Below are 27,382 nucleotides of genomic sequence, written 5' to 3'. Positions count from 1 at the left end.
TTTGAAATCATTTGATCAGAAGCAAGCCACATACCTTGCTGCTATACTGCTTAGAGCAATGTGGGCAGCACACAGGAGGGGTAGCGATGGTGCCCGTCAGCTGGGTATGGGTGCTTAGCATGGGGTCTGGTTCTCCAGGACCAGCAGGACGAAGCTTCCGAATGCTGGGTGGCAGCTCTGCTCCTGGATGGTTCTTCAGGATATGAGCTTTGCGTTTACTGGCACTTTTATACACCTGCAAGTTCAAGTATTTTACTATGAAAATGGTTATAGTTGTGACCTTCCTGCCTAGTTGACTTTAACTCAACTAAGAATTTCATTCTAAGAAAATAAGAAAAAATATTGGTATAAACCCAGATAAAATATTGGCATAAACCCAGATAAAATATACTATTAACAATATGGGTATGATGGTACATGTCTGTAATTCTAGCACTCAGGAAGAGGACGCAGGAAGAGTGTTATAGTCAGCTTGGGCTATATAACAAGATCTTGTCTCAAAAAACAAATGTTGGGAGCCAGGAGTTTAGCCTAGTGGTAGAGTGCTTGCCTAGTATGCATGAAGACCCGGGTTTGAGTCCTCGGTACCACATACATAGAATAGAAAAGCTGGAAGTGATGCTGTGGCTAAAGTGGTAGAGCTCTAGCCTTGAGAAAGCCCAAGGACAGTGCTTAGGCCCTGAGTTCAAGCCCCAAGACTGCAAAAAAAGAAGGTTGGCCAGGCAACTATGGCTAATGCCTGTCCTAGTTACTCAGGAGGCAGAGTTCGGAGGATCAAACTTTGAAGCCAAACTAGGCAGAAAAGTCTGTGAGACTTTTATTTTTTGCCAGTCCTGGAGCTTGAACTCAGGGCCTGGGCACTGTCCTTGATCTTTCTCAAGGCTAGAGTTCTACCACTTGAGCCACAGCACCACTTCCGGCTTCATTACAGCTTTCAGCTTGACAGATGCTCTTGTAATATCCCAGCCACTTTGGAGAGACCTGAATCCCCCTCCTCAGCAACAGAGTCATCAGCACTCTGTTAACTGAGCTAGCGGTAATTTTAATAACAGCACAGTGATCACTTTCCACCTTCAGACTGATAGAGAGCAGCTCCAAGCTTCAGTGAGGCTGAGCTTTTAAAGGTAAATATTACACAAGGTGATCATAACTACACATGGGTGGTGGTCATCGTATGATGTCACCTTATGATGCCCACAGTCAATAACCATAGGGATAAAACCACCCCGGGTGGTCGTAACCACGTGCAGATGGTCAAGTAGATTAAGCATTTTTACAAAAACAAGAACAGAATTAGGCAGCTAAGCTTGACAGGTCATTATACAGTGCTCATTGGACAGCGCTCACTGTAAGCTCCTGGCAATAAGTCTCTTAGAGGAGAATTCACAGAGAAAAGTGAAAATAAGAAAATAAGAAAAAAAAAAACCTTATCAATAATTCTAAAGGAGAAGGGGTGGAGGTGTGGGGAAATGTGCTTAAATGCATGTCTAGCTTTGTGTCTAACTGGAAAACTACCGTGAGGCAAGGAGCCATCTGCTAAGAGGAACTGTAAGATCCCACTGTGGATCTGTGCGTGCCAACAAGCTGGCTCTAAGCAGGGCTTCCACAGCTTGGCTCACCAGGATGGGCATTTTGCTTTTACCTTATCACAGTACTGACAGAAGTAATCACGGTTGGGTTTTATGATGGGTAGGGTTAATTCTGGCACCTCCTCTATCTTCATGTCTGGGTGCCTCTTTGATAAGTGATTTACCTAAAGGAAAAACAAGAACAAATGAGAAAGAGAGCCCATGAGAGAAGCTTAACAAATGCCTGGGATAAGAGTGCTGCACACTGAAATGCTTTGAAGCAGAGCCCACACAGCAAAGCATTTGTCCAGGATCAGCACCACCGGGTACATGTGACACCACTTCCTGCCAACAGGAGGTAACAGTAATTCACTCCACAAACAACTGAAATCAAGCTGAGTCACCTGGGTCCCATCAAAATCTCTAGCTGACAGAAGTACTACTGGAAAATAGAAAGTGATTCTGGCTTTTCTTTGGTTAATTCTCCTGATTAAATACAATACAAAGCAAGGCTCTGAAATTTAAATATGGTTCTGACTTCTGCTATATAAGGATGTCAAAGTAGGTCAAGAGCAGTAAATTGGCTATATTCAGATGTTTAAACTGGGACCATATACTCTGTTTTGATAGGTTGTTTCCTTCTGCCATTTCCTAACTGGAAACCAAACAAGGCATAACGGAAAAACAAAAACAAAAACAGGCACTGGCATTCACAGAAGTCAGAGAGGAGGCAAGTATAATCAGGAAGACAAGGAGCTAGAGGTATGGCTCAAGTGGTAGAACTCCAACATTGAATGAAAAAGCCAAATGCAGGTAGCCCAGAGTTCAACTTCTAATACTGGCTTGTTCTCTCTCTCCCTCCCTCCCTTTCCCTTTCCCTCCCCCTCCTTCCTCCCTCCCTCTTACCCTGACCTCTCTCCCAAAGGAACACAAAGGAGAAGAGGGAAATAAAATAGGACAAGACTACAGAGATTAAGGAGTATAGGGGAAAAAAATAACTGGCAATGAACAATGAGAGATCAGATGGAGTGGTAAAGCATGTTAGCAGGAGCAAGGCCCTGGGTTCAACCCTCAGAAACAAACAGAAACAGGTTTCTCCTAAGAAGATACCTAAAAAATGACCCAAGAGGGCAAAGGGAAATGGGAAGCAGAGCACTCCAGACTGGGAACTGTTTGCCAGTTTATCTTCCCAGCCAGTGACAAATACACTCACAGATACAACACAATATCAAAGCCATCACTGTTGTAAGAGAAAGAAGCTATGCTGGGAGGCAGCACTGACCAGCATGCCTCGGCGCCGGAAGCCCATCATACACAGGCGGCACTTGAACGTGAAGCTGTCATAGTCCGTGGATGTGATGCGAGGTTTGAAGGTTTTGGAGCGGCTGATGCGATCAGCTTTCTTGGCTTCCCTTTCAGGATTATGCATTCTTTGCATGTGTTCCCGTAGTTTGTCTTTTCGCTATTTGGGGAGAATTTTTGAAAATTGGTAAGGTTAGCATAGTGTTATTTGAATTGACGGTATAATTGTTTTTAAAGAAATATAAACAAGCAGTCCTGTCAGGCCGCTAGGGAGGAGGAGGCAGCCAAAACAACTTCCCTGCACAAAACACCACCTGCCTCGCCTTTCCTGGAACTGATTGGGAATTGTCAAAACTTGCAAAACAAGCCCCTGCTAGAACTCCCACTGACTTTTACCCCAGCCATAAAAGCTCTCTGGTTGCACAGATAATATATTTATCAAAATGAACTCCAGGAAATAGGAACAAGGAGGGTTTTTTTTTAAATTTTTGTTTTATTTTCTTTTTGTCGTTTGTTCATTTATCAATCTTTAGGAGAGCAAGGTGGGGGCACAGAAATGGTGAGACAAAGGGTTTATCAATGCAGCAATGGGACTCACTAGTCACCACGCTGAAAATTCACGGGTAGGGATGAGAGGGAAAAACTGGGAGAGAGCAAAGGAAGGAGTGATATCATCCAAGAAGAATTGTGCTCATTAGCTGACTTAAGAAACTGTATTCCCTCTGTATATCACCTTTCTAATACTTTTTTTAAAGAGAGGGAAAAAAGCCAGCTTCCTTATCCAGTAGGGTTCTCTGCTCTTGGTAGTTGTTTCAAATCGCTTTAGTTTTGTAAAGACTTTGATTCTCCCTACAAGAAGTTCTTCCCATCTCTTAGTGCAGGGACTGTCTTCAACACTGTGGTTTTCAGCATATTCATTCAACAAATGCTCCAGTGCTTACCAAGCATCAGCAACCATGCCAAGTACTAAACACAAGGCACCCCTCATTCACCTGTCTCTGCTACAATGGATATACGGATACAATGGATCCCCCTAACCCACTAGCCCTCTCACGCATGGGATGCTCAGTTTCTCAATCTGTTGCAAAACATGGGCTAAGAATACTACCTTAAATGGCCAGGAGCATAGCCTAGTGGTAAAATGCTTGTCTAGCATGCACAAAGCCCTGGGTTCAATTCCTTGGTACCACATACTCCAAAAAAGCCAGAAGTGGTACTCTGTCTGAGTTTAGGATCAGCTTCAAGTGGCTTTGGGGCTCTCTTCACTATAAGTCTAATTAATCAGTCTAATACATGGCTTTATATCTCTGGCATCATCGTCTTAATGGCCTCTCCTTAGGCCCTCCATCCATTCCATCACTCACCATCTCATCTGCTAAATTTGTCACTGCTACAGTCCCTACTGCTTCCTCTCTTGGGGTGTTCTCATGCTCATCCTTTCCTTTTCCCTATCTGGCAAACTCTTCCTCACCCTTCAATGAATTCAAAATTGTTATCTTGAGCTGGGAGTAGAGCTAAACAGTAGAACACTTAACTTGCATCTGTGAGGTCCTAGGTACAATTCCGACTGAAAACAAAAATCTATGAGTTTCTCCCTGTAAATTAATAATAGAAGCACTTAGTTCACAGACCAGGAAATGTCCAGATGAGTGTGACACTTGCTAGGTGAAATGATATGAGTCTGGAAGCTTCTTTCAAGCTGGGGGTAGAGCGGGAAAGAGGGTAAGTGTACCCTACACTGAAGTGTAGCCAGAGTGCCAAGTGGAAGCGGGAAATAGAGGAGCCATGAGGAGCTAGATCTTGCCATGTCTGTTAAGTGATAAGAACTGTGGGATCTATCTCTTTAATAAAACCCATTAAGGATTTTTTTTTTAACAAGAACCAGGTAATTTTCTCAAATTACCATAGCCATAGTCTGAAAAAAAAAAGTTCATCGAACTACGAGGTAGTTTTGAGGTCTATCAATCTGGCCAGACAAACTACATTTAAACAGAATCTTCTTTACAGTCTTGTTCTGCTAGGATCAACCAAAACAGAAGCCAGCACCAAGTTGGAGATGCAGCCACATGGACTTCTATAGACGACAGCAGCTCTCTTCCTGCGCACACTCTGCAGGTGAGTTCCCATCTGTCCACCCAGACCACTGCTTCAGAAGGTGCACCAGTGGCTGTTCTGACACTCCAAGTTCTCCCTTCCAACATGGATTTAGTCCTCTAAGACAATCTCTTATTCTGCCAAGTAGCTTTGCTTCCCTGATTGAACTCTGTCTCATATTTTGGGTGAGATTAAAGGAGAAAAAGGATGTTAGGGTTGTTAAACACCTTTCTTAGTGTTAAAATAATATCGGTCATAAAATTGACAATCAAGGGGGTGTTGAGTGGATAGGATGGATGGTTGCCCAAGTAATTAATATCACAAGACAGAGATCCTTTCAAATAAAAAAATTTTTATGGGGCCAAGCCTACAGTTTGGTAGTAGAGCTGGTATTTGGCATGCATAAAGCTATAGGTTCAATCCCTAGCCCAGAATATCTCCTTTATAAAACAAAGAAAAATCCAGATGTACTCATACTTTCCATATTGGAATTGCTTACAGAACTTTAAATCATGCTGCTATCCTCTATAAAGCACAACAATAATGTATAACAAACAAATTTTAAAAAATTTGAGCTTTAAAATTTACTTTCTGAGGGCCGGGAGTTTGGCCTAGTGGTTAAAGTGCTTGCCTAGCATGCATGGAGGCCCGGGTTCGATTCCTCGGAACCACATACATAGAAAAAAGCCGGAAGTGGTGCTGAGGCTCAAGTGGTAGAGCTCTAGCCTTGAGAAAGAGTCCAAGGACAGCGCTCAGGCCCTGAGCTCAAGCCCAGGACTGGCAAAAAAAAAAAAACAAAAAACAAACAAAAAAAAAAAACAAAAAAAAAATTTACTTTCTGAGCTGGGAGCGTGGCCTAGTGGTAGAGGGCTTGCCTAGCATGTACGAAGGCCCGGGTTCAACTCCTTGGTACCACATACACAGAAAAAGCCGGAAGTGGTGCTATGCTGTGGCTCAAGTAGTAGAGCCCTAGCCTTGAGAAAGCCCAAGGATAGTGCTCAGGCCCTGAGTTCAAGCACCAGGACTGGCAAACAAAAACAAAAAAAAAACCTTTCTATGCCATGCCTATAATCCGAGCTACTCAGGAGTTGAAATCTGAGGATCAAGGTTCAAAGCCAGTCTGGGCAAAAAAGGACCTGAGACTCTTATCTCCAATTAACCTCTAGGAAAAGAAACAGGAAGTGGGGCTTGGCTCAAAGGTAGGGCGGTAGACTTGATCTGAAGAGCTCAGGGACACTGCCCAGGCCCAGGGGTAGGGAGCCTTGAGCTGAAGAACTCAGGGACAGCACCCAAGCCCCATGAGCCCCCCCATCCACACACACAAAAGATTACTTTCTAGCCGGTGCCAGTGGCTCACGATCCAAAGCCAGCCCCGGCACCAACATCCATGAGACTCTTAGCTCCAATTAACTACTAGAAAACCAGAAGTGGCACTGTGGCTCAAGGGGTAGGGCAGTAGCCTTGAGCTGAAGAGCTCAGGGACAGCACTCAGGCCCAGAGCTCAAGCCCTGCAACCCACCCCAAAAAAAATCCCTTTGCAACTGGGTGCTTTGTGGCTCCCATTTATAATCCAAGCTACTCAGAAGGCTGAGATCTGAGAATCAGTTTGAAGCCAGCTTAGGCAGAAAAGACCACGAGACTCTTACCTACAATTAACTACCAAAAGTCAGAAGCATCTGAGGCTTAAGTGGTAGAGTGTCAGACTTGAGAGAAAAAGCTAAGGACATTGCTCATGCCCTGAGTTCAAGCTTCAGTACCAATACTAAATAAATTAATTAAATAAATAAATCCAGCTCTCATGGGGGGAAAACAAGATGATTGGGAGGGGGTAGGAAAAGGGAAATGGGGACAAAAACATGAGAAGGGGTATCAATGTGTGAGAAGTAATGCACCTACTACCTGACGAATGTAATTGTAATCCCTCTCTATACATTATCCCGACAATAAAAAAAAAATCCATCCCGTGCTTCTAAGACCAGTAAATATACTGGTCTCTTAGAAATACCTCAACAATAATTTAGTTATACTAGTTACTATACATTTAGATTCTTTTAGGATCTGCATTCTGTAATTTTTTAAAATTGTTATTATAAAAGTGATATGCAGAGGACTACCATTTCATAAATCAAGTAATGAATACATTTCTTGTTGGACAGTATCGCACCATCCTTCATTCTTTCCCAGTTTTTCTTTCTCATCCCCACTGCAAGTTGTATAGTTTCACAGTGTCTACTGAGTGACACTGCTGCATTTATTCACCCTTTGTCCCTCCATTCCTATGCATTATTGGGATCTGCATTATTAATTCATTAGTTTGGGGATTTTAATTATCTTGAGAAATAAGTAACTTCTTACTATTAGTTTTCTAAGTCAAACATAAGGCCTAAAGTGCTTCCCAATTCAGTTCAGCATAAATGGTGATACATAAATTAAATGCGCAGGCATTTAACTTCTGCCTAACTCTATTCCGCTGGCTGTCAATACATACCTTAAACTGCTTTCCACAGGTAGAACACAGGAAGTCTTTGCGGTCTGAATGCCGGAGCATGTGGAGTCGCAGCTTGTCAGGACGGCAGAAGGCCTTGTCACACTCTGTACACTGGTAGATCTTTTCTGAATGGAAGCTGCGAACGTGCTTTTTCACCTGGCAGTAAAGACCAGGGGAAACTCAGGCCCTCAGACAGCAAAGGGAAGGACCAAAGGCAGCTAGCTCTTAACACTAGAGGGCACTAATGCATTACCAAGGATTTCCATCCACCTCACCCTGCCATCCAATAAGATGAGATAACCTTGCCATGCATGAATTTAAAAAGTCGCCAGAAAGTCCTCTAACTCTGAACCTCCCAGACAAAGAATAGAAAAAAGAAAAACGTTTGCTCGGCCAATGCCCTGATCACTTGGTGTCCAATTCTCGCTGCCTTTTTGTTTTAAGGCTAAAAGCAGGATTGTTTGGGGCTTCAACAAATCTTGCTAAAAATTATCTACAAGACAAAATTTGCTTTTTATATTTTTCTATAAAATCACTCTGGGATTGGGGATATAGGGCTTTGTTGTGGAGCCATTACCTAGCAAGCATGAGGCCCTGGTTCAATCCCAGCACTAGAAGGAAAAATTAAGTTTGAAGAATTACAAATATGAATTAAATGACATAAGAAACATTACCCATTTATGATTACAACACAAATGTTATATCTCCTTGCTTTGGGACATATTCTCTTTGATTTTAGATAATAAAAGAATAACAATATAGCTTTACCCTATGTCCAATTCCTAGCATGCCAAAAATATGATATACAGTATATATCATATATACATATATATACATATATGTATATATGTATGTATATATACATATACACACATATAACCTAGATACATGCATATGTATGTATACATAATATATGTGCACACACACACATATATACATATAATACACACATGCGTTATCTTTAACACGCATAGCTATATATATTAAATTAAAAAGAAGGAGCCAGGAGTGTGGCCTAGTGGTAGAGTGCCTGCCTAGCATGCATGAAGCCCCAGGTTCAATTCCTCTGTACCACATACACAGAAAAAGCCAGAAGTGGTGGTGTGGCTCAAGTGATAGAGTGCTAGGCTTGAGAAAGCCCAATGACAGTGCCTAGGGCCTGAGTTCAAGTCCCAGGACTGCAAAAAAAGAAAAAGAAAGGGACAGATATAGCTCAGTTCAGAATATACCTAGCCCCTAGCATGGTTAGCCCTGGGTTCAAATCCCCAGCACAGAAAGAAATAAAAGAAAGAAAGTGGGGGAAGGAAGGGAGGGAGAGAGGAAGAAAGGAAGGAAAAAGAGGGAGGGAGGGAAGGAGAGAGAGGGAGGGAAGAAGGAAGAAAAAAATAGAGAAAGAGAGGGAATGAAAGGAATAGAAGGAAGGAAAGAAGAAAGGGAGGGGAAAATCAAGAAAAGAGAGAAAAGAAGAGAAAAAAAGAAAAGTACTATGAATGGAAGCTAAGTAATAAGTCATGCCAAACAATTTCATAAAGCATTTTGCTCCATTTATTTAGTTAGTTAATTAGCTAGTCATGGGGCTTGAACTCTAGGCCGGGGCACTATCCCTGAACTCTTCAGCTCAAGGCTACCACCTTACCCCTTAAGCCTCAGGGCCACTTCTGGTTTTCCAGTGGTTAATTGGAGATAAGGGTCTCATGGTCTTTAGTGTCCAGGCTGGCTTTGAACCACAACCCTCAGATCTCAGCCTCCTGTGTAGCTAGGATTACATTTTGATTACATTTTTTTTTTTTTTTTTTTTTTTTGCCAGCCCTGGGTTTGAGCTCAGGGCCTGAGCACTGTCCTTAGATTTTCTCAAGGCTAGAGCTCTACCACTTGAGCCTCAGCACCACTTCTGGCTTTTTTTCTATGTATGTGGTACCGAGGAATCGAACCTGGGTCTTCATGCATGCTAGGCAAGCACTTTAACCACTAGGCCAAACTCTCGGCCCCTACATTTTTTTTTTTTTTTTTTTTTTTTTTTTGCCAGTCCTGGGCTGGAGTTCAGGGCCTGAGCACTGTCCTTGCGCTTTCTCAAGGCTAGAGCTCTACCACTTGAGCCTCAGCACCACTTCCGGCTTTTTTCTATGTATGTGGTACCAAGGAATCGAACCTGGGCCTTCGTGCATGCTAGGTAAGCACTTTAACCACTAGGCCAAACTCCCGGCCTAGGATTACATTTTTGCTCCATTATTTTGACCATTCTTTGTCATCAAATTCTGCCTTAGCAGAACCTATGTAAAGTGAGGAAATTCTCAAGATTTGCAAAATTAGCAACATTATATCTATTATGCTTTTGCTTTGGTAACTGTCCCCCCCACACACACAAATTGAACTCAGGGCCTGAGCACTGTCCTTGGGCTTTCCTCAAGGCCAGTGCTCTACCACTTGAGCCACAGCACCACTTCCAGCTTTTCTATATATGTGGTACTGAGGAAGTAAACCCAATCTTTGTGCATGCTAGGCAAGCACTCTACCAGTAGGCCAAACTTCTGGTCTGGTAACTGTTTTTTTAAAACAGTACTTTTTATGAGATACTGAGATTTGATAATTCACTAAAATCAGATATTATGGAAATTATCTTGACCTATTTTGCTCTAAAAAAGAATATACTACCAGGGAAGCAGATACAAAAGCATATTATACACTGCCTTTCTCTTGTTTCCTTCCAAAATGTATAACCTTAGTAATTCAAGACAGGAAACCAGGGAGATGTTTATAGCCCAGGAATAAGAGTTTGTCTTTTACAGATTCTATGTCATATTTTATGAGCAATGATATTGACAAGGATTAAGGCAGGCTTCAAAAAATTATAACTACATCTGACTGCTTATTACTTGAAACATAGCTTAGATATTTAAATGCCAGTGTCTAATTTGAACAATTACGGGTCATAAGACCACAAAAAGTAGTTTGATTGAAAAAATGGAAATGTAGGTCATAGGCCTTCTCAATTTTACAAAAATTGAAGTTTCTTTTAGCAAAAGAAGGAAGTAGATAAGAGTCTTGGTTAGTGGTAGAGACTCACCTGGATAAAATCTGGGAACCGTTTCTTACAAGTTGGGCAGGTGAAATAGCCATCATTGATATGAATGGCCACATGATCTTTCAACAAATCAAGGCGGTCAAAGGATTCTGGGCAAAAAATGCAAGAGTAAGTCTTCTGGTCTGAATGCAGCTTCATGTGGCTCTCCAGAGAAGTGCTGCTGATGAAGCCCTTGTTACAGAGGTCACAGGTCAACGGGCAGTTACCCTCCCTCCCATGGAAGCGCAAGTGTTGGTCCAGTTTGTCTTTTTCCCGGAAGGCCTTCCCACACTGCAAGCACTTAAAAGGCCGGAAGGACTTCCGAATAAACAGATGCTGAAGAGCTGCATTCTGAAAGACATACAGAAATATGATCATGTCGTGAGGAAACTGAGAATGCAAGTGGATCACACATCCATAGGGAAAGAGAAGGAGCTTCTTGCCGTCACAGACTCCAAAAACCAGGACACAAAGGGAAGGGAAGATTTTCCTGGTTAAAATGCTGAAAATGGAAGCCATCCCCAAGGGAGTTTAGCTTTCAAAGATTATGACTTCATTTTGTCTTTATGTTATACCTCTGTATGTGTTTTCTTTTGAAAGGACTGAAGTAACATCCAATACATTCAATGTTTCTAATAGGACATGTGTAGGCTAGAGACATAGACTTAGCCTTTGCCTAGCATGCATGAGATCCTGGGTTCAACCTCTAATATTACACACACACACACACACACACACATACACCCCATTTTTAAAAAATTAAAGACTTGCAAATAAACAAATTACAGGGGTTGGGAGTTGAGCCTAGTGGTAGAGTGCTTGCCTAGTATGCATGAAGCCCTGGGTTCAATTCCTCAGTACCACATAAACAGAAAAAAATGAGAAAGGGACGCTGTGGCTCAAATGGCAGAGCACTAACCTTGAGCAGAAGTGCTCAAGGATAGTGCCCAGGCCCTGAGTTTAAGCCCCACGACTGGCAAAAAAGAAGAAGAAGAAAGAAGGAGGAAGAAGAAGGAAGAAGAAGGAAGAAGAAGGAAGAAGAAGAAGAAGGAAGAAGGAAGAAGGAAGAAGGAAGAAGAAGAAGAAGAAGAAGAAGAAGAAGAAGAAGAAGAAGAAGAAGAAGAAGAAAAGGAGGAAGAAGAAGAAGAAACAAGTCCCAGACTTATAACATTTGTTAATTTGGAACAGAAGACTTAGAATATGTTGCACATGTATGGATAAGGGTAGAATACATTATCCCAAATATTATGTCTTCAAGTTCTTGATGAAAAGGATTTGAGAGCTGGTAGCTCACTCTTCTCCCCCCATCCCCCACCCCGATCCTAGGGCTTAAACTCAGGGCCTGGGACTGCCCTGAGCCTCTCTAAACTCAAGACTAACACTCTACCATTTGAACTACAGCATCACTTCTGGCTTTTTCTGTTTATGTAGTACTGAAGAATGGAACTCAGGACTTCATGCATGCTAAGCAAGCACTGTACCACTAAGCCACATTCTCCATGAGACTCTTATCTCTAGTTTATCTGCAAAATGGCTCAAGCACTCTAGAGTGCTAGCCTTAGCTGGCCAGTGGCTCACATCTGTAATTCTAGCTACTCAGAAGGCTGAAATATGAAGATTGAGTTTCAAAGCCAGCCCAGGCACTAAAGATCTAAAGACCAAGAGAGTCATCTCTAATTGACCATTAGAAAACAGAAATGGCACTGTAGCTCCAGGGGTAGGGTGGTAACCTTGAGCTGAAGAGCTAAAGGACAATGCCTAGGCCCGGGGGTAAGGCAGTAACTTTGGGCTGAAGAGCTCAGGGACAGCATTCAGTCCCAGAGTCCAAGCCCCATGCCCCCCCCCCGCCCCCACACACAAAGTGAGTAAAAAAAGCCAAGTGCCAAGTAAGATTTTGAGGAACTGAGTTCAAGCTCCCCTCTCCCCTCCCCGAAAAAGATAAGAGAATTTGAAGCTTGATGCAAGTAGACACAGAAATGGCTGCAGTTTTCACTAGCACGTAAAGAAAATGTCTGGGATTAGACAGTGTTACAGTTTTTCACCTTGTGATCTGATATATTTTATATGTGCTTAATTGGCTATTTGAAATTGGATAGGGAAGGGGGGGAATCAAGATAAGTGGGGGAGAGTGGGAGGGAAATGGGGACCATGTCATGAGAAAGGGTATCAATGTTTATGAAGTTATGCACCTTCTATCTGGTGAATATAATGTAACTCTTCTATTAATCACAATTAAAAAATTATTTTAAAAAAACACAAAAAAATTAAAAAAAAAAAAGGTAGTGTTGATGGCTATCCCCACTTTTTTTTTTTCCCAGTCCTGGGCTTGAGCTCAGGGCATGAGCCCTGTCCTTGTACTTTCTCAAGGCTGGAGCTCTACCACTTGAGCCTCAGCACCACTTCCAGCTTTTTTCTATGTATGTGGTACCGAGGAATTGAACCCGGGTCTTCATGCATGCTAAGCAAGCACTCAACCACTAGGCCAAACTCCCGGCGCTATCCCCACTTTCACAGAGGGATTTTTGTGCTATATGAATTATAGATCTCAATATAAGCACAAGAATTCAAAATGAGATGAAGAGAGTTATGCAACTATGTTTGGCTATAAGACATGACACAGCCTGGCACGGTGGTTCATGCCTGTAATCCTAGCTACTCAGGAGGCTGAGAGATGAGGATCACAGTTCAAAGCCAGCCTAGACACTAAAAAGTCCGTGAGACTCTTCAACTAATTACCCAAAAAAAAAATCAGCCTTGAACTGAAGAGCTCAGGGACAGTGCCCAGGCTCAGAGTTCAAGTCCCACAACCAAAATTTAAAAATAAAAGCCATGACACATTAGCATGTGCCATAAAGAGAATATAGACATGTCTCATCACCTCCTATTCATTAGCCATTAGCCAGTCAGTTCTATAATGGTATGCTAATAGTTAAGCTTACTGTTTACTTCCTGTCTAGACAGGTCAATTTTGCTCTTTTTTTTTTTTTTCAGTCACAGATTGCACTACCAGGGATGATTAGCTGTCTTTTAATTTCATGTGATTGTTACAGGGAAAAGAGAGAGAAGATGGATACTCACAGCAAATCCATCAGGACTGCTGTAAATGCAGTCACACTCCACTGAGAGCAGATCCCACAACCAGCTTTCACACAGAGAACACAGAATCAATATTTTCCTATAATACTCATCCATAAATTCTTCTGAACCTTGAAAGGAAGCTCTAGATGACAGGCACGGGGGCGGGGGGGGGGGGAAGTCCCTCAAAAACCTGTGACAAGGTAGAGTGATTCATTTGTTATAGCACCTGCCTAGCAAGCACAAAGACCTGATTCAAACTCCAGTACTGACAAATTTGTAAATGGGTGTGTTAGCAACTGTGGAGGAAGAGTGAATGAAAGATTTACAGGGATCATAGTGCTTTATTTTTGCAATGATCAAATTCAATGAGCAATACATTAACTACTAATTACTTACCAAAAGCAGCTTCTAAATGAAATTTGATGTGACCATAATTTTGAGAAGAGTAAGAAAGAGACTTCTTTTTAATTTACTGAAATTTTCTAACACAAATTTTTATAACAAAGTGCCTTCTCAGGGCTCCTCTGACAAAGCCACGAGAGATATTTTAAGACAGTTCTCATTTACCTTGAATAGGTAAATAGTAATTTTGTTGTCTTCCTAACTGGGGCTGCTTTGAGGAGTGGGCATCGTATTTGACTCTCTTTTTAAAATATATCCTTTAATGACGGCTTAGCTCATAACAAATGTCTAAATTTGAAAGTTGATAAAATAGAATTTATATTTGAAATGAAATTCACAAAATTACTTCTAGGATTTTTCTACAAAGATAATCTAAGAACAGATCTTTTTTCTAATCTACACAAGTTGGCTTTTACTTTCTCAGTTTAGAGGCCCCCTCATTTTTTTTTACTTTATCTGAGCATACTTATTTGACATAAAGGCTCTTACTATTTCTGTCTACTTCCAAAGCTACATGGAAAGCCAGATAAACAGATGCTCTTTTGAGCTTCCACAAAGATTCAAAGTTTAGCGCATATCTGCCACGTAAGCATCACATCCTTTTCCCAGTTTTGGTTAAGTTTCCAAGGACAGAAGTCATCAGTTTTTCATGATGGCTCTCCTGCAGATTCCATTTCTCCAGGGTGCCCACTGTAGAACTTGGCTTTGTTTGGGGACCATTATGCTAATCAGTCTTCTGTCATTTCAGATTAGCTATCGTACCTTCAGACATTAGATTGAAACTGAGCAGCCACCTGGCTCCATTTCCTTAGTTCTAATGACAAATCCTATCATCCTGTTAATTTACACGGAGCCCAGAGAATTCAAGAACTAGAGTATATTTCTACGTGCTAATGACATTCATATTACCAGATAGTAAAAGCTTTCTGGAGCTGCTCCTGCCTCTTGACCCACTTGCAATCCCATTCTGCTCTAAGGCAGCTTTGGAGCACACAGCTATACTCAGTATACTTTCAGGAAGAAATCATGGCATAGATGCACCATAGGTCTGCTGACCCCTGCGCTCATCGTAACTGTGTGGAAATCAGTGTTGAGAGCATGCCAAAATAGTCACGTTTCTAAATCCTGTGACTTAACATTGTACTGATTTGAGAAGAGATACTGTTTCTGACATTTCATACTATTAGCTAAAGGAACCTATCCTGCTTGATCAATTTTTATACTATTTTGATACTGAGACTAAAAGGAATCAAACAAGTGTCAGTAGGTTGGTTTGGGTTTTTGTTATGGTTGTTCTTTAATTGATTTGGATTTTGTACTGGTGCTGGGGCTTGAATCAGGGCCTGAGAACTTTTTCTTACCTTTTTTCTCAAGGGTAGTACTCTACCACTTGAATTACATCTCTATTTCCAGCTTTTTGATTTTTAATTGGAGGTAAAAGTCTTACAGACTTTCCTACCCAGTCTGGCTTTGAACTGAAATTCTCTGACTGCAGCTACCTAAAAGTCTTTGAAAGCCTTTGGTGGACTAACTCTATCTGGCAAACTTCTTTCCACTACCCTTCACTTGGCATCCCCCTTAAGGTCAAGTCAGTGTTTTGTTTGCACTGTCCCATAACCATCCAAATCACATCCCTGTGCCTGGCACTCCTTTCCCATGGCACCTTCCACCTACCTCCTCCATCTTCCTTTAGCCTTTCACTCTTCCAAGTTCCTATGCACTTTTACAATGCAAATGACCTTATTCTATTAGATGACAAACTCCTAGAGAAGGAGCTTAAGAAGTGTTCTAATACATACTTAGAACTCAGTACCATCTCAAAGTCATTCAAATTATTTGAGAGTTGGGACCTTCAAGGTCATTTGGTCCTGTATACAGAAGGAACCTGCAGCATACAATGTATTCATTCATCTACTTGCAAATAAATGATCACTATTTATGAATCTGCATTTATTAGAGCAACCAATTTGTGGTTTCTATCAGGATTATCTAAGTACAGGTTGTAAAAAACAGCAGTTCAGGCAAACACTTAAAATGACATTCTGTTATGTGAAACACAGGAAACAAACCTACCTGCAGCTCCAACTGAGCAGGCAGCATTAGAGGAGAGAAAAATAGTTACATTACCAATTGATTTGGAAGACTTCTCTTCAGTTGGTCATTACCACTCTGGATAAAAAGGATGAAAAAAAAAAATACAGAGCCCTACTTTTTTTTAGAATGTGTGAGTGGAAAAAAAAAAAAGGGTTCAACCAATACTACCCTCTAAAAATCATATATGTGCGGTTTTACTTTGACACAAGGAACCTTGTACTGAAACCAGTACTCTATCTCCTTCAGAAGAACGTAAGTATATGAACAATTAGGTTATACTTTAACACGCACAGCTTCAACACACATGAGTTTTATTTTTTTTCATCAAAATAAAAATTAAATCTAGCAAATGCTTTTCTCTGACTTAGTAAAATATCAGATGGCCAAAGCAAAAAAGACAATAATTGGACAAAATATTAAAAGGGTAAGTTGGAAAATAAAGTAGAATCATGAATAGGAAGTTCACAGCTATTTCTTTCTGGCCTATATTTATTTATTTATTTTTACATATCCCTGTAAGAATATAGTTTGAAAATATTGCAAATATTTTAATTCTAATTATTCCAGTTATAATCATTTCAATTCAAAAGTTGTATGTATTTCAATTACAGGATCTATGTAAGGGCTGGTTAACCTCAAAAGTTGGTAGAGCTCTTCAATACTGTCATGGGGTGATAATGGTCTAAATGTCTGTTTACATGAAGACATGGATTACACTAATTTTCAAGGTCCCTTCTAGCCTACAGGCAAATGAAAAAATCAAAAGAGAGAGTTGAAGCCCTGTGCTGGTGGCTCATGCCTGTAATCCTAAGCTACTCAGGAGGCTGAGATCTGAAGATCAAGGTTCAAAGCCAGCCTGAGCACAAAAGGAACTGAGACTTTTATCTCCAATTAATTTCTAGAAAATGGGAAGTGGGGCTTAGCTCAAGAGTACGGCCATAGCCTTGAGCTGAAGAGCTCCGGAACAGCGCCCAGGCTGGGTTCAAGCCCCATGACCCACCAAAAACAAGAAGAAAGAGAGAGTTGATCTAATATCTCTTGACCAATGCAAGACCCTATGCAGTGGTTCCTACTGCCCCCCTGCCTACCCTGAATATGGTGAAAGTTAGCATCTTTAAAACATAAAAATGAAAAATATGACAAAAAAAAACAAGCAAAAACTGAGTTAAAACACTCAACCATCTAGAAACTGTAAACTCTGGGAAGTTACACAAGTCAACTCTCTTATCTACAAGTCCATAACCAATAAGTCTTTTTATTACCAGGGGCCACAAACGTGTTTTTTTTTTTTTAATCCTTAGTTTTTGTCATCACTGATGTCTTAAAACAATAAGCTTTCGGGGCCGGGAGTTTGGCCTAGTGGTTAAAGTGCTTGCCTACATGCATGAAGACCCAGGTTCGATTCCTCGGTACCACATACATAGAAAAAAGCCAGAAGTGGTGCTAAGGCTCAAGTGCTAGAGCTCTAGCCTTGAGAAAGTCCAAGGACAGTGCTCAGGCCCTGAGCTCAAGCCCAGGACTGGCAAAAAAAAAACAAAACAATAAGCTTTCCACATGCATTTCCTAACGCAGACTCAACTGCTACGCAAGAAAATAGAAGAGAAAGACCCATCTGAGTTGAAAGTCTAAAGCCAAGACACAGGCACCAGAAAACAAGACCTCCATCAGCACCTGAACACACAGCTTTACTTAACTCTCCCCAGGTGTGTACACTGTTCTCAACAGAGTGACCTGGACATGGTTTCCTTTGTAGTGACTGAATAGTGACACTTGCCAGTACCCCCTTGGAAACTGTAGATAACTAAATTTAATTACGTAAAATTAACTTAAGGGCTATGATTAGACAGAGATTAGCCTGATTAAGAATGTAAATAATTAGCCTGGCACCAGTGGCTCACACCTGTAGTTACTCTTCTGAGTAAAAGGCTGAGATCAAGGATCATGGTTCAAATCCAGCCTGGGCAGAAAAGTCCCCATCTCCAATTAACCACTCAAGAACTGGAAATGGCACTGTGGCTGAAGTGGTAGAGTGCTACCCTTGAGCACAAGAGGTTTAGGGACAGTGCCCAGGCTCTGAATTCAAGCACCACAACAGACAAATAAATAGAACCAGGGATGTAGTTCAGTGGTAGAGTACTTGCTTAGCATGCATTAAACCCTGAATTAAATCCCTTGTACCTCAAAAAAAAAGAATACATATATATGTATATAAATGTGTGTATTTATAAATATATATACATATTTGTACAAGAGTACACAGGCTGACACTTGTAGAGAGGGGCTTCTTGTGCATGTGCGTGCACCCACACCCACATACACACACATACACACACATACACACACACACAAATAAATAGGGCTGAAGGTATAGCTCAGTCAGAGTGCCTGCTTAGCAAGCATGTGCAAGGCCCTAGATTGAATTTACAGCATCAAGCAATCAAAATAAATATTCAATAAAATGTAAGTAATTATTATAATGAAACATATGGATTTCTCTACTTCTAACCTGTAAACTTAGAAATATGAAGTGGCACCAATTTTAGCTATTTCACATATTACAGTCAAAGAATTCCAAAATCCAGGCTTCTGTGTGTCAACACTACATTGATTATAAGACCACCCATGCCAGCCAGCCACAGAACAAAAGAAATACTTAAGACTTTTTTTTTTTTTTTCAGAATAATGAGCTCAAATGATAGGGTAAATGCAACATTTCAAAGTGAATGGTATATAGACTGGAACACAAAGCACCAAAAATACTGTCAAGGGGACAGTGACCCACTGGGGAGAGGGAACATGCCTGCCCACTTACTCTGATGCGTTTGGCCCTGCGCATGTCATCAGCCGTCAAAGTGGTCTGGGTGGGCACCACACTCTCCTCGTGCTGTGGCTGCAGATGGAGAGTGTGAGTTTCTGGTTCATGTTCCAGGGAAGCCGGGGTTTCCTGTGGCAGCTGAGGTATTGGGATAGTGGTCTGTTCTGGCTGATCAAGCCCATTCAGAGTAGCTGGTTCAGCTTCATCAAACTGTTCCTTCGTGGAAAAATGCAGCAAGTCCTGAAATTTACAATACCCAGAAATTATTTCCCTACCAACATAGAGATCGATGGTAGGATGATGGGCTTAGATTTAGAATTGTGGATTTTTTTTAAAACATACAGGGTCTTATTGTATTGTCCAGGCTGCTTCCAAACTCTTAGGCTCAGCCTTTGGAGTTAGTTGGGACTAAGGAGTATCACTATGTGCAGCTATGGTTTTGTCTTTTTGTTTATTGCCAATACTGGAGGCTTGAACCCAGAGCCAGAGCATGCTTTCCCTTAGCTTTTGTGCTCAGGGCTCGTGTTCTACCACTTGGGCCACATCTATACTACCAGCTTCTCACAGACATTTTTGTCCCAGCTGACTTCAAACTGAGATTCTCAGATCTCAGTCTTCTAGGATTATAGGCATGAGCAACCAGTATCCAGCTTGTGGCTTTGTGTGTGTGTGTGTGTGTGTGTGTGTGTGTGTGTGTGTGTGTGTGTGTGTGTGTGTGTGTGTGTGTGCTGCTGTTGGTCGTAGGGCCTGGGCACTGTCCCTGAGCTTTTCTTCTACTCCAGGATATGCTCTACCACTGTGAGCCACAGTTCCACTTCTAGTTTTCTGGTAGCTAATGGAGATAAGAGTCTTATGGAGGGCCGGGAGTTTGGCCTAGTGGTAGAGTGCTTGCCTAGCATGCACAGAGACCTAGGTACCACATGCACAGAAAAAGCTAGAAGTGGTGCTGAGGCTCAAGTGGTAGAGCTCTAGAGCCTTGAGAAAGTCCAAGGACAGTGCTCAGGCCCTGAGTTCAAGCCCAGGACTGAAAAAAAAAAAAAAAAAAAGAGTCTTATGGAGTTTCTGCCTGGGCTGGCTTCAACCTCCTGAGTAGCTAGGATTACAAACGCAGCCCACTACAATGCTGAGCAAAAAAAAAAAAAAAAAAGCTTGTGGCTTTTCTCTTTTTTTTTTGCCAGTCCTGGGTTTGAGCTCAGGGCCTGAGCACTGTCCTTGGACTTTTCTCAAGGTTAGAGCTCTACCACTTGAGCTTCAGCACCACTTCCGGCTTTTTTCTATGTATGTGGTACCAAGGAATTGAACCCGTGTCTTCATGCATGGTAAGCAAGCACTTTAACCACTAGGCCAAACTCCTGGCCCCTGGCTTTTCTTTAAAAAAAAAAAAAAAAAAAACAGGCCGAGAAACAACATTTCCTATTGGAAAAGCTAATTATAGATATAATCACAGAATTCAAAAACGAGATATTCCTGACTACCAAACCAGAAGACTAAAACCCTTCTAGAATATCAATCATTTTAATGGTGCAAACTAATTAAACAAAGACTCTATCTAATATCTCTGGCCAATTTCAAATCTTTAGGGGAGCAAAGTTAGCTTTTCATTGGAAAATACATTCTATTTGCTCTTCTCCAACTACACTTCGGCTAACAAATGGCAAAGCTATTCTATGACAAAGGTGTATATGTATTTAATCTGAGGATATGTGTGTATTCAATATAGTTAGGTAATGTGAACAAATATGGCAGGAGCAGGTCTTTCCCATTCCCAGTACCTGGGTCCCATCATCACTCTTTTCCCCATTTTCGCTGGTTATTTCCAAACGGATAAATTTGGGAGGACGCCCTGGTCGTCGGCCTGGGCCAAATCGCCTCTTGCCTCGTCCCCTTCCTCTGCCTCTTGTTCTGGGAATAATAAGAGATTGAGTTATGAATAGTCATAATTATATCATACGCCACAATTGTTCTCTTAAATAGTCTTTCCTAACCTCAGATTTTGAGTTCCTCTCACTTTACTTTCCCTGGCTCTTTTCTCCAATGGAAACAACTGCTTTGCTTATAGAAGCTTCCTAAACTTCTCAGGGATGCCCTCTTTATAGGTCAAAGAGATTTATAGTAAAAGTATTCAGAAAAAAAGTTATAAAAATACAAATCACTAACAACACTTTACTTCTGGAAGGAGGTGAGAAATGCAAACAGGACAGAATATGTTGAGTGAGTATTTTTCTAGAGCATCATCTGAGACTAGATTCCATTCTTTCTCTTTTCTACTGGCCTCAGTGCATGTTCCTTTCTTTTCTTTCCTTCCTTCCTCCTCCTCCTCCTCCTCTTTCTTCTTGTCAGTTGTGGGGCTTGAACTCAAGGCCTAGGTGCTGTCCCTGAGCCTCTTTGTGCTTAAGGCTAGCACTCTACCACTTGAGCCACAGTGCCACTTTTGGTTTTTGAGTGATTAAGTGGAGATAATAGTCTTTTGTTTTGTTTTGTTCGTTTTGAGAAAACAGTATTATGGAGACATTTCTGCTAGGGCCATCTTCGAACCATGGCTTAGATATCAGTCTCCTAAGTAGCTAGGATTACAGGCATAAACCACAGCACTGGGCTCATATTCCTTTCAAGAAACATAGCTACATTCAAGAACTTTCTCATTTTACCATAACTTTCTGGAAAGTCACAACAAATTTCTAATCAATTGTCCTATAAAATGCCTATTAAACACCAAATAATTATATATTTTAGTGAATTTCTTTTTTTTTTTTGCCAGTCCTAGGACTTGAACTCAGGGCCTGAGCACTGTCCTTGGGCTTTCTCAAGGCTAGAGCTCTACCGCTTGAGCCACAACACCACTTCCAGTTTTTTCTATGTATGTGGTACCAAGGAATCCAGCACCGGTATCATGCATGCTAGGCAAGCACTCTACCACTAGGCCAAACTCCCAGCCCCTTTCAATGAATTTCTAGAATGCAAAAATACTTTATTAAAACTGATCCCAAGAATCCAGAATATGTTCTGGCATGGAGACCCTGCCCACAGCACACAAGGCCCTAACAGCAACAGCCTTTCAGCTTACCAGCATTCCCTAATCCAATCCTTCTACCACCAATGCAAGACTTCCAAGGTCACACCCCTTGTAATTATGCTATTTGTTCTGGATTCCCACCCCACTATTGTTGCATCTTTATTCTCACTGTGTTGAATTTGCTTGGCGAAACCACAGCCCTGTGCATTCTGTACCAGCATCCTTGCAGCTAGATAAAGCCAGAGAACAAACTGTCTTGGATCATTCTTTCTTTTCTTCTTTTTTTTTTTTTTTTTTAAAGTTTTGCCAGTCCTGGGGCTTGCATTGTCCTTGGCCTTCTTCAAGGACTAGAGCTCTGCCACTTGAGCCACAGCACCACATCTGGCTTTTTTGTGAATGTGGTACTGAGGAACTGAACCCAAGGTTTTGTGCATGCTAGGCAAGCACTCTACCACTAGGCCACATTCCTGGGCCCCCTGGGCCATTCTTTCTTGCTTTTTGGGGGGTTGTTATTTGGTCATGGGATTTGAACTCAGAGCCTAGGCACTGTCCTTGAGTTTTATTGCTCAAGACTAGTGCTTTACCACTGAGCCACAGTGCCATTTATGGTTTTCTGGGGGATGACTGGAGATAAGTCTCATGGACTTTCTTGTCTGAGCTGGCTTTGAACTGAGATCCTCCTGAGTAAGATTTTAGGCGTGAACCATCAACATTTGACTTTCTCTCTTGTTTCTGTGAGGATATACCATCCAAACTCAGTAAATGTAGACAGATGATTCTAATTCAGTCCCATTGGGATCACTATTCTAAATAATCCTCATCCTTGTAATAGCTTCTAACTGAGCTCTCTGGCTTTGCTCTTATTCTAATAGAAACTAATCTGATGTGTTCATTTTCATACAGAATGACTTTTTGAAAATACAACTGATATTACAATATTCCCTTCAGAACCCTCTAAAGGCTTTGCATACTAAAATTCAAATTTCTTTTCATCATAAGTCCCTCCCTGATCTATCTGCACGCGTGCGTGCGCACATGCGCACATACACACACACACACACACACACACACACACACACACACACACACATCTCCATCCTATAAAATTTTCATTTGTCTTGTTTTTTGGTTCCAGTCTTGGGGCCTGAACTCAGGGCCTGGGTGCCATCTCTGAGCTTCTTTTGCTGAAAGCATTCTATCACTTGAGCCACAGCTCCACTTGCAGCTTTTCTGATAGCTTACTGGAGGTACGTGTGTCACAGACTTTCCTGCCTGGGCTGGCTTCAAACTATGAAACCATGATCCTCAGATATTAGCCTTCTGTGTAGCTAGGATTGGAGGTGCCTGGCTTCATCTGTCTTTTTTTATATAGTAGAATTAAAGCTTTTAGTTTAACTTCATAAAGAAATCATTTTTCTGGAAAAAAAATCTGAAAAATCAAGAGACATAAATTGGTCAAAGATATATGCTACCCCAAGGATTCCTATTCCATACTCTCTGGTTACAGGAGATTTCACTAAGATGAAAAGGGGAAACACAGATGAGACATATCCTTTAGTAGCTCCACAGCAAACTCACTGCTTGGGTATCTGTCTGCACACACACACACACACACACACACACACACACACACACACACACATACACGCGCACACACACACCTGAAAATATGGAAGTGGCACTGTGGCTCAAGGGGTAGGACAGTAGCCTTGTGCTCAAGAGCTCAAGGACCAGAGTTCAAGCCCCAGAACCGACCAAAAACAAACAAACAAACAAAAACACAAGAACAAAAACCTGAAAATCTGCATGCACAAACAGAAACATTCATTGGTTTATAGACATATATAATCTTTAAGGACCAAATTCATGAGCCCTTCCCCCATCATACGTACCTGCTAAACACATCTAGTTTCTCATCATGAGAATTGAGGTGCTGTTGCAACTGCTCAGAGCTTATAAAGCGACGGTTACATTCATAGCAGGGCCAATTCTTCTCTTGTTCTCGAAGAACTACAATCACAGGAGAAAAATCACAATGGCTGATGATTGACAGGTGTCAGCAATATCAAGTTGCCTGTTCTCTCCACCACAGCCATTTCACTGTAGACATTATCTACTGTTTGCATTACTTTCTTGTCAAAGAGTTTTGTGAATCATCTCAGGGGGTACTTGGAAGCCCCTAAATTGTAGACAGTGGGTCAAAAGTGTGACTGGTAGGCCAAGAGCATAGCCTAGTGTAGAGTGCTCACCTAGCATGCACAAAGCCCTGGGTTTGATTCCTCAGTACCATATACACAGAAAAAGCCGGAAGTGGTGCTGTGGCTCAAAGTGGCAGAGCACTAGCCTGGAGCAAAAAGTGTCCAAGGACAGTGCCCAGGTCCTGAGTTCAAGCCACAGGCAAAAAAAAAAAAAAAGTGTGACTGGCAGAAGGCTTGCAGATACCCCAGCTAGTAACTGAAGTGAGGGCAGTACTAGGGAAGACCAGGCCTTAATCTGTGAAATTTAACCTAATGCGGGGTAGTTACATCAAAATTACACTATATAGCACCAAAGCTACAGTAAAACTGATAAATGAATTGTTACACATTCACACAGCAGAATAACAAACAGCAACAAGAAAGAACAAGTTCCAATATATATCATAAATATATATTATGTGTTATATATAATACTATTATATAATATGTAAGTATGATATATACAATGTATCTGCATCGCAAAAATATAACATTGAGAAGATCAAAAAGTGAATGTACTGTATCATTCTACTTATGTATAATTCACTAACAAGCAACTCCTATTATACTTCACAATTTCCATAGGTATGCTCACTGTGAGAATGTATCAAGTTCTACATTTAATGTTTGCATACCTTTCAGAAAGCAGATTATATATTAATCACATTTACATTAAAAAACAAAGTCAGTACTGTCTTGCTGTTTCCCCAGGAACGATTAGGTCTAGATAGAAAGCATCCTGACACCAAGGTTCTAATTTGATATTTGAAGGTTTTCATTATATTAAATACTATTTTCGAGAACCCATGAATGAAAGGTAAATATGTCATTGAAATTGGATCCTAGAATTAGATGGAGATGGATAGCTCTGAGAAACCTATAGGATGTCTTATAAAATACATGGAGATGGAGAAATCAGAGATTTCATAAAGATGTAATATACACCACTTAGAATGCACATAGAAACACAGAAAAGTCCAATCACCTTTTCTTTCTTCCTCAGAAATGTCATGAATTTTCTGGTTTACGAACTCAGCATAGGATGCAGCATACCACACCTACAAAACCGAAGGGCATCATCAAGAACTAAAGGACATCACCAGATATGCTTTGGATGCTTAAGTTATTTCCCCTGCTTACAGGAAACAAACAGCTTCAGGCTTTCCCACAAGCCTCTGAAAACAAAATCTCACTGGAGCCTCCCACCACAATATCCATCTGGCATACCATCGGCTGGGAAGTCCATTTGTCAAGACATATTGCCTGTTTTCCCTTCTTCCTTTTTAAAAGGCTGTTTTTGTTATTGGAACAAGTTCACAAGAACAATATTCATAGTCTCTTTATCTAAATAAAGCAACCTCCTCTGATTTTTTATCTGTAGTTAAATACAGGTGTTTATACAGCTGTAATCATCATAGATGTGACTGCCAAACAACGCCTACTGGACTCATACAATGTCCTAGATTCCTCCCCAGGCTCCTCTTCCCTCTCTTCACCTGGTTCCACTCATTCTTCCTTAGCCAACTACTCTTCTCTGCTTAACTTCTTTGTGTGTGTGTGTGTGTGTGTGTGTGTGTGTGTGTGTGTGCGCGCGCGTGCGCGCACGCGCGCGTGCACTTGCTGTTACTAGGGCTTGAACTCATGGCCTGGGCACTGTCCCTCAGCTTCTTCACTCAAGGATAACAGCCAACCATTGAGTCACAGCCCCACTACCAGCTTTTTGGTGGCTAACTGGAGAGAGGAATCTCTTGAACTCTTGCCAAGCATGGTGGCTCACGCCTATAATCCTAGCTACTCAGGAGACTGAGATCTGAAATCACTGTTGAAAGCCAACCCAGCACTAAAGACCAAAGACCAAAGAACATGAGACTCTAATCTCTCGAAAATGGGAAGTGGAGATGAGGTTCAAGGGATAGGGTGGTAGCCTTAAGCTGAAGAGCTCAGGGAAGGTGCCCAGGCCCAGAATTCAAGACCCACAACCCATTAAAAAAAAAAAAAAAGAATCTCATAAACTCTGCCACCCAGGCTCGCTTTGAACCCTAATTCTCAGTTCTCAATCTCCTGAGGAGCTAAGATTACAGGCATATGCCACCAGTGCCCAGCTTCTACTTAACTTTTAAATATTGTTCCTCCTCCAAGCTTAGTCTAAACCTTGGGCCTATATATTTTCTCTCCGGTGATCATATCCTTTTCCAACCAACTCTGTGCTAATGACACCCACATCACTATCTCTATCTCAAAGGCCTCTTCTCTCCAAATGCCCTCTACTGCTGATCTGATATGTTGGCTATCTTATAATAACTTCATTTTACCATGTTCACAGTAGAAATCTCATTGTTTCTCCAATTTGTGCCCTTATTTCTACTAGTCTTCTCCATTTCAAAATTTTCCTCTAGGTGCTCAGACCTACAAACCTAGAAGTGCCTACTATCTTTGTTTCTCTGGTCTTTAGCAAAGACGATCTTCAGATGGAAACCAATGTTTCAGTCATCTGACACACGTCAATACCTTCTCTAGCCTAGATTTCCACCTGACCTACTAACTAGCCCCCTTATTTTTCATTGCAAATCCCATCAGAGCCAGAATGACTTTATTACAACACAATCAGATTTTATAGGGCTAGAAATGGTCTTTAATTTCATAATGAATCTGAAATGCTCCCTGATGATTCCTGAAGGGCTCCATAACCCTCCCTACACCTTGCTGAGCAATCTCAGCCCTTGTCACTTGACCAACCCTTTGGTCAAGAGGGTCTGCTCTGGGCCGGTGTGTGGTCTAGTGGTAGAGTGCTTGCCTAACACCTGGGTTCAATTCCTCTGGTACCACATATATATAGAAAAAGAAAAAGCCAGAAATAGTGCTGTGGCTCAAGCGGCAGTGCTCTAGCCTAGAGCTCTAGCGCTCAGGCGCTGGGACTGGAAAAAAAAAATCTTTCACTTACTACCTCTATTCCTTATTACTAATTACTAATTCCAATGAATTAAAAATAGCAGCTCACTGGGGGTTTTGCCTAGTGGTAGAGTGCTTGCCTAGCATTCACGAAGACCCGGGTTCAATTCCTCCATACACTATACATAGAAATAGCTGGAAATGGTGCTGTGGCTCAAGTGGTAGAGTTCTAGTCTTGAGAAAGCCCAAGGGCAAGTGCTCGGATCCTCAGTTCAAGCCCCAGGATTGGCAAAAAAAAAAAAAAAAAAAAAAAAAGAAAGAAAGAAAGAAAGAAAAAAATT

The 27,382-nt window shown here is 41.4% G+C and overlaps 1 protein-coding gene across 1 annotated transcript in view; it reads right to left on the bottom strand.

The window, feature by feature from the left end:
• Prdm10 (PR/SET domain 10) overlaps nucleotides 1–27,382 on the bottom strand; it is a 100,834-nt gene that overhangs the window by 11,914 nt on the left and 61,538 nt on the right. Inside the window, exons 9-17 of the mRNA XM_090319747.1 lie at nucleotides 25,138–25,210; nucleotides 23,808–23,925; nucleotides 20,675–20,804; nucleotides 18,900–19,142; nucleotides 10,517–10,864; nucleotides 7,453–7,608; nucleotides 2,851–3,030; nucleotides 1,643–1,753; nucleotides 35–235 (exon numbers count right to left, since the gene is read on the bottom strand). Of these exons, the coding sequence (XP_090175873.1) occupies nucleotides 35–235; nucleotides 1,643–1,753; nucleotides 2,851–3,030; nucleotides 7,453–7,608; nucleotides 10,517–10,864; nucleotides 18,900–19,142; nucleotides 20,675–20,804; nucleotides 23,808–23,925; nucleotides 25,138–25,210 (1,560 nt within the window). The remainder of the gene's footprint in view (nucleotides 1–34; nucleotides 236–1,642; nucleotides 1,754–2,850; nucleotides 3,031–7,452; nucleotides 7,609–10,516; nucleotides 10,865–18,899; nucleotides 19,143–20,674; nucleotides 20,805–23,807; nucleotides 23,926–25,137; nucleotides 25,211–27,382) is intronic.

The sequence above is a fragment of the Megascapheus bottae genome, chromosome 27 (genome assembly GCF_031878675.1).
Source record: "Megascapheus bottae isolate mThoBot1 chromosome 27, mThoBot2.hap1, whole genome shotgun sequence".
NCBI lineage: Eukaryota > Metazoa > Chordata > Mammalia > Rodentia > Geomyidae > Megascapheus > Megascapheus bottae.
This window is presented reverse-complemented; position numbering and strand designations above follow the sequence as displayed.